General features: G+C 39.5%; 1 protein-coding gene across 2 annotated transcripts in view; it reads left to right on the forward strand.

Moving 5' to 3' along the window:
• The window catches only part of MOSPD2 (motile sperm domain containing 2), a 62,550-nt gene extending 55,581 nt beyond the window's left edge, over positions 1–6,969 (forward strand). The window contains exons 14-15 of one of the 2 annotated variants that reach the window (XM_036840212.1): positions 3,735–3,837; positions 4,441–6,969. In XM_036840212.1, coding sequence (XP_036696107.1) covers positions 3,735–3,837; positions 4,441–4,578 — 241 coding nt within the window. In that variant the 3' untranslated portion in view covers positions 4,579–6,969. The remainder of the gene's footprint in view (positions 1–3,734; positions 3,838–4,440) is intronic. The other variant, XM_036840213.1, reaches the window with a different exon arrangement.
• The last annotated feature ends 1,121 nt before the right edge of the window (positions 6,970–8,090 follow it).

Genomic DNA, 8,090 nt, shown 5'->3' on the forward strand with positions numbered 1-8,090 from the left:
CTTGTATATTTTGGAGATAAATCCTTTGTCCGTTGCTTCGTTTGCAAATATTTTCTCCCATTCTGAGGGTTGTCTTTTCATCTTGTTTATGGTTTCCTTTGCTGTGCAAAAGCTTTGAAGTTTCATTAGGTCCCATTTGTTTATTTTTGTTTTTATTTCTATTTCTCTAGGAGGTGGGTCAAAAAGGATCTTGCTGTGATTTATGTCAAAGAGTTGTTCTGCTTATGTTTTCCTCTAAGAGTTCTATAGTGTCTGGCCTTACATTTAGGTCTTTAATCCATTTTGAGTTTATTTTTGTACACAGTGTTATTAGGAAGTGTTCTAATTTCATTCTTTTACATGTAGCTGTCCAGTTTTCCCAGCACCACTTATTGAAGAGGCTGTCTTTTCTCCATTGTATATTCTTGCCTCCTTTATCAAAGACAAGGTGACCATATGTGCATGGGTTTATTTCTGGGCTTTCTATCCTGTTCCATTGATCCATATTTCTGTTTTTGTGCCAGTACCATACTGTCTTGATTTAACCCAGCTTTTATTTACCAAAGAAAGATTATCCCAGATCATGTGAACTTGAAAAAAATTTGGGGTTAGTTTCTACATTTCTAAGAGTTTTAGGAATATTTAATTTGAAAAGCACTTATTTTTCTTTAAGCCAGTTGAATAGTTTTTATGAATTAATCTTGGCGGTACCATTCAGAGGTAGAAAAATATCAAACATTTATAACATACATATATAAACACATGTAAACATACAGATGCAAACCAGAGACCTTATAGCTTTGGTTCCAAAATTTTAGCCATGAATTAGGTACAATGACAAAACTCACTAGCTTATAAAAGAACAGTTCGATCTGAACTGTGTTTCTGGCAGTTGGAATAAGTTTACCTACTTAGAGTGCTAAAGCTTTTTTTCTTTTTAAACTGATATTTGTGTGGGGGGGGGTTTTGTTTTGCTTTTCTCATTTGCCCAATTTCAAAATAGCTCCTTTTTTTTAACTTCTGATGAGCTTCATTTTCCTAAAGTTTGCATTTCTAAGAGCTGGCTATCAGGTCCTAGAGAAGGTGGGGTAGAAAATTTATATCTCAAAGGGACAGAGAAAGTAAGTTTTTTTCCTGGAGTTTTGGGGGTACTTTACCTATTATCAGAGGTTTAGAGTAATTAATTACCATTTAAATTTTTTCGTACTTTTCTAAGTACAAAACAGTTCTGTTTCCAGTGACCTGGTCTTTTATAATACCTACAAGTATTTTGAGATAAATAGGGCAGGTTTTGGAATGGTTAGAATAGGTGAACTTTGAATTGCTTCTAGAGCTGAATTTCTGGTTTTGTGAAGATTTGCAAGACAAAGACAGTTGCTTTTAATTCCTCAAAAAATTGGATTGCAGCCTGAATGACATCAAGGGACTGACCTGCCCATCCAACTACATTTTCTTCACTTTGCTTTATATCAGGGAGATTTCCAGTTAAGATGGAAATCAAATGATTTCTGTGTTCTGGAGTTTCAGGGCTTAATGCAGCATGCCTTTACAAAGTCTGTATAAAGCGTTCAACAAAGGCCTTTGAATGCTCTCCTTTTTCTGAGTGCACAATTCAACCTTGGACCAATTCACCTTAGGGGAAAAAGACCCTACTATTGCTTCTGTCAGCCCCTGAATACTGGCCTTCAGCTGATCCATTTCCTGATAATTTGGGAGGAATTCTGGTCATGCTGCCCGTGTGAGTGTGCCTGTTTTCCCTAGGGGGCCATCTGGCTTGTCTGATAACTACAGTATAATCATGGGTGTGAAGAACACCCCTTAGCAGCCAATCAAGGGCCCTGTGAGTGGGGAACTGAATGGCCACTGATCTTTTTAACTCTTCTCTAAATTTGGTAGATATCTTCTGAAAGTGGAGGTAAAAAGAGCTTTGTAATTTCATCTTACTAAGGACGTCCCTAAGGCTGGCCACCATACTCCTTCATGTCCTCCTTTCAAGTTGGTCTTTCCATAGATACCAAGAAGACAGTTGTTTAGGCTGAGAGCTCTCTAAAAAATGTTTGAACACAGAAGTTTTTCCAATTCAAAAGATCCATCATTTGGCCAATGATGAGGAGTAGGATCTTATATTAATCTCAATAGCAACTCAAACCTATAAGCCTTTTTGTGGCTTAACCATGGATGCAAGAGGCATCCCGAAAGGGGGTGCAAAAGATGCAGCCCTCACAAGATTCAGAAAGCTCACTCCCAGAGTTAGCCTAAGAAAGCAAAGACCTTCATTGTCACAGGTGGTAAGAATGGGGTCGTGAAAAGTGTCTCCAGTTTCCCATAAGAATGTGATATGCCTTCAGTTACAAACCTGCGACACTGGGTAAGCGCTACTGGAATAGGACTTTTCCAGCCCTAAATAAGACAAGAAGGTTGAGACGACAAGGGGCCCTCATGACAGACACCCACGAGAGCCGGTACCATCGGAGAATGCTGCTTATCAGTTAGTGTCTCGGATCCCCAGCCTATTCAGGTGGTCGCCAGACGCACGCAGACACATGCATCATCCAGCTGGCAGAGACCAGACAGAATATTCTAACTGGTCATAAAGCCAAGCTCTCAAGACAGAATAAAACAAAAGGAAAATCTCATCTGTCCTATGGTTCTCCTTATGACAACACAAAAGACAGAGATAAAAGAAAACAATGACCATCTCTGGGAGGAAAGAGGACCAGTAGAAGACAAAAATACTCATAACAAAAATCTCTACCAAAGTCACAATACCTAAGGAACTAGCTGACACAAATATTTTCTCCTGCTAATCTCAATTTGGAAAAGAAGGGACAAGGTGAAATTTTTACCTTCCTGTCTGAACTGCACCAGACTGAGATCCAGGAGAGCTGCCTTTGGTAAGAATTCTTACTCTTCTCGGGCTTCTGCCAGTTTTCCAGAATCCCATCTGCAGGCTCCCAAGTGAGTATGGTATCTCAGCAGCTCCCATGGTAGGTTGCCAAACTGTAGGAGAGGAAAAATAATTGTCCCTTTATTTTTCTAGGTTCTTGGCTAAGATTCCCCCCCATCCCCCCGTAATCATAGACAGATGAACAGAAGAAAACAGGAAAAAAACAGAAGTTTCATAGCATGTATACCTCCTGTATACTTGAGATACCCAGGAAAACAGTAAAACTTCCCGCAATGGCCCATGACACCACCTTAAGTACCACCTCCAGCTAAAGAGAAAAGATGATGTTGGGGGTGAGGGAGCCAGTTCTGGGAGGATGGCAGGAAAAGCACAACATACACGGCTAAGGTTGTCCTGCGGATTTAAGTCTCTGCCTTCTCCATTGATAAGAGTTTCTAGAGATACAAAGTCATCCTCCTCTACCTGGCAGAGAGGGAGACACCCTTACAAATGGAGATTCCCCTTGTAACTGTACATGTCTCACAAAAAGGTAACTTCTATTCACTTTTCAGAGCTTTTACTGAAAAGTGAAAAAGCTTTCCACTTTTGTCTGCTTTTTCTTAAAAAATAACCAGCTCAAGATAAACCTTGTGCCACAGAGGCACGTTTTGGGGTGGCAAATTCTGCTCCCCTTCAAAGATACACACACACTGAGCTAGCTGCTCCCTTAGGTATATCTGGGGAGAGGAATGAGTACTTTCACCTCTGTTACGTACACTTCTGTGTTTAACTTTTTTCATTTTACATTTTACTATCCAAAAATTCATTAAAAACTTTAAGAAGTTATGTTTCCTTTGTACTTTCATAGGTTAAGATGCCATATTGTTGAGAGCACTAAGCCAACCACTCTTACATTAAAAGACCATGCCTTTAACATGTCAGAGAAAACCAGTGAGGATCTCTATCTACAAGTAAGTGTTCTTTCTTCCTAACTAAAAGTCTTTAATGTTAATCAACATTAGAAATCCATTTTTTCCCCACTGACATAAAGAAAACCTTTGGCGTAGACATGACAGAAATGCTCTCTTCTTTGTGAAGGGAAGCCAGATCAGAAATGGTAAGTGGTGAGTTACTTTTGGCGATCTTCTAACTAACTTTCTGAAAGCTCTGGCTATTTCAATTTGGGCTAGGGACATTATAGCAAAGCGCATGGTGCTTTGGGGGGTATCGAAGAACTTGATCTCATGGAAAAGGTACCATGTAGTGCATTTAAATTTGAAAAAGGTGGAGGGGCTCTCTTTCTGAATAGCTGGTTTCAGTACCTCCAGGAAATGATTGCTTTGTTCCTTTCTCAACTAGAGAATTAGACCTTTTCAAAATGAGAATAAACAGATACACATCCGTTCACCAACCAAATCTAATTCTGCATTGCATTTCCAGCTCCCAGCCTTTCAGAGTAGATGGACTCTATCCCGTAAATGTTTGTGGGATTTCTAATATTCCTGTTTGTCATGCACATGATTATTGTACTGTTTTATTGATACAAACCTTTCATCCTTTTTTCCCCTCTTTAGCTCAATCGTTTACTAGAAAGCAATAGGAAGCTTGAAGACCAAGTTCAGCGTTGTATCTGGTTCCAGCAGTGGCTGCTTTCCTTAACAGTGCTCTCGCTTGCTTTTGTCATCTCTTTCTTCTATTTGTTGTACAGTTAAAGAAGCGGTGCTCGGTAGGAAACATGGCTTTTCCGTTCACTAGTTGGAAAAAGTAACACCCAGAACTTCTCCACCGTGCTGAAAGTGTCGCACATCTGTGCTTCCTCCAAGGAAATGTACGGCATTTAGGGGGCGAACTGAAACATGTCTTGAAAATAAACTGTTAGAATAAGGAAACGCTGAAGGTGTTGATTATAAGAGACTATAGGTAGTTAGTCAAGTAAGTAAAGGCATATCTGTTGTGTGACTTAATAGAGATAATTTATTTTTCCCTTTTGATTTAGTACTTTTAAAGCTTGTTTTATCATGTATATATGTTAGCTGAACGGAAAAGTAACATGCTTTGTTGCAGCCAAAAACTGTCATCTGCTTTTTTTTTTTTGACAGAATTATTATAGCTGAGCCAACTTATTAGCTTTTCTATACTATGTATATAGAAGAACATGTATATTGAAAAAACATACAGAGTAATTTCTGTAACCATGACTTTGTAATTTTGAGAACTACTAACAGATGCTAGTCGATGTTCTTTTGGAATGTACAACTACTTAATGCCAAACCACCTTTAGCCTTTGTTTCTTATCCGTCTTCCTTAACGGCCTGCCTGCCCTTTATTAATCTCAGACTTTTTAATGAACACTCACTCTCTCATTTAGCTAGGATTTGGGGAACTAAGTCTGGTTGGATTTTCTCTAAATTCTGTCAGTCAGTAACGTCCAGAAGAAGAAACTCTCCAGTCTTTTTTTACGCAGTTTCACATTGCTCTCTCTGGCTGGACTCGGACCCTTTTGCTTCACTTATTCTAAAGGCCTGATCCTCCACTGGACCCCCTTCACCCTCCTTTCTAAATGAAAGGAGTTAGATAAAATTTTTTTGAAAAGTAAGTTAGTTTTTGAGATGCATAGCAGTATAATTCATTTACATTTCAATTCCTTGCTAAAATCAGCCACGAGAAGGGAACTTGACGAAAGACTGGAGTATCGGTAAGGGTGAAAAAAAAAATCGAAAGTGTCACTTCTCCGTTTAAGAGTGAAAAATACTGTAAAAACTTCAGACCAGGGTTAATTGACTCACTTGATATATTCTGCCTTTGTCACAGCAATACTGAGGACGGTTCCTCAATTCGTAACATGATACACCTCGCAGGAGCAGAGCCTAATAAAAGTAGTTTGTTTTCTCATTTAATATAACCAGTTTCGGTCCATGTTGGTTCACATATAAATCTACTTTATATGAAGGAAAAAAATAGTCTGCCTGTAAAATAAATTTTGCGTTTTGATTGAGCCATGTTTGGAGAATGTTTTATTCTGAGGTTGTAGTGTTGGCGGCTTTCACCTTGAGAACGTGATCCAAAACGGCATTGTGAAGAATGAAAAAATAGAGTTCCTTCAAAATTGGCCTAGGAAATAAAACCTTAAATGGACACTGGTCTGATACTTTGTCTTAATTTGGGTTTTTCTGTTTCAGTTTGCCACCTCCAGACGTGAAAGTGACTGCAGCCCACCCTAAGTACTGTCCATAGTATCTCCCTGTGTGTGTGCACAGTGGTTTCCCCTTATATGTTAGATTCCTGGCTTTGTTATAATCTAATCCCAAAGTATCTGTGTATGTGTTTTGTTCTTCAGCAAATAAGCAAGGAAATAGTCAAAATTGGAAATGTATTGTCCTAACGGTGTCCCTTTAATGTTTCACATGAAAATTACATTGACTCACTAAAATGTTTTTCCCTGATGTCTGGCCAGTTGAATTTAATAACATTTCTTGTTAACATTTGTGTGTCTATTAAATGTGACTAAGCAAAATTTACTGAAAATTAACCATAAAATCAAAGGCATCTAAACTTTTGTACTTGTCTTAATTGATCACATACATTTACATTTGATTTTACTGTCTTCATTTGATTTTATTTAATCACATTTGTATGATTATTTTGAGTACGCTATAACTAATTTTATTTTTTAATATGTCATTACCTGTTCATGACCAAATTACCAAGGACGAACGTTCAGATTTAAATTATTTTCACTTGGAATGGAAATTCATAGAGTTTCCATGAAAACATTAATGAAATATCATTATAGGCAAGTAGCCTAAAAATATAATTGCTGGTAAACCTAGCCTCAAATTTCATAATATACCATAACTGTTTTTATATCTTGCCACTAATTTTGACTGGATTTAATAGCACTTTATTGTACAATTGCAAAAAAAAAAATATATTCCTAGAATTGTTGCCGGTGTAATTTCTCTAATATTCTGGTGCTTTTCATATATTTTCAGTATTTTTATTACTATATTGGTATTTTCTTTGTATAAATTGATCAAAAGAACATGTTTTCTATTTTAATATGTTTTAGAAAAATAATTACATTTATGCAATAAATATCATCAGGAAAAACCTCTGGTCTCTAATTGATAAAGCATCTTAAAAATCAATGCTCAGGTTCACTCTGACCTTTCAAAGATCACATTAATTTCTTCTGGACCTACTTACCTTTTTATAAGGACGGCACCACAAACTTCCAAAGACACAATTGTGTCCTCAGGTGAACCCGTCCTTTGTGTGTCCTGTTTCTCCTCGCCCCTGGGTCAGGGTCTGGCTGCTCTTCAGGGGAGCTCTCCATTTTCCCGACTTAGCATTGGCCTCACTGTCACAGCTGGGGGCTCCATCACAGAACCTATCACTAGAGTGGCCACACGTGTCAGAATTGCCCTACAGCCCCCAATCCTAGTACCTATACACCTGCCTGCTGACAGGAACCTGCGGGAAGCAGGCTGACAAGAAGTCCTACCTGGCTGCCGGGCGCATGGCAGGTGGTCCCGGCGAGAAGGCACCGGAGCACGGGACGTGGGTGTGGTTCAGGAGGGGCGGCCCCGGATAGTGATGACAAAGGCCCTGGGGATTGTTGGTGCGGTTCCCCTCGCCACTGGAAGAGACAACTCCCAAATGCAGCTCCATAAAATAGAACGAAAAGGACAGGTCCATCTTCTAAACTGCAAAAGAGGTCGAGACACAAAACCATGGGAGAAATTCAAAACAGAGCCACAAAAACAGACCGGTAACCTACCAAGGAGCCCCACACCTACCCAGGACTCTGAGGGTGTGGCCTCCTTTCCCGAAAGATGCAATTTTCTAGGAAAGAGCTCCTGTGTGGGGAAAGCTCCAGCTAGAAAAGGATCAGTTACTTTACAGCAACCCAGCTCTTCTCTAAACTTTACCAGCAGCTTGAGGTTTCTTGATGTCAGAACAACATGGGTCCCCAGAAGCATAGGGCTCCTTTTCTCCCTGGCCCAAGGGCACGGAATGGAAGTCCTCCCATTTGTCCCAGCTGAGGGAGTGGTGGTCAGGAGTGACGGCTCTGAACGAAGACTGCCCGGGTTCAAGTCCCCTCTCTGACATTTGCTACCTGTGTGACCCGGGAATGTTAATTAACCTCTTTCAGCCTCAGTTTCCTCATCCCTAAGTGCCTCTGATATCAAAGTACAACTTCCCAGGATGAGTGTGAGAGTGA

This window comes from Balaenoptera musculus, chromosome X (genome assembly GCF_009873245.2).
Source record: "Balaenoptera musculus isolate JJ_BM4_2016_0621 chromosome X, mBalMus1.pri.v3, whole genome shotgun sequence".
NCBI lineage: Eukaryota > Metazoa > Chordata > Mammalia > Artiodactyla > Balaenopteridae > Balaenoptera > Balaenoptera musculus.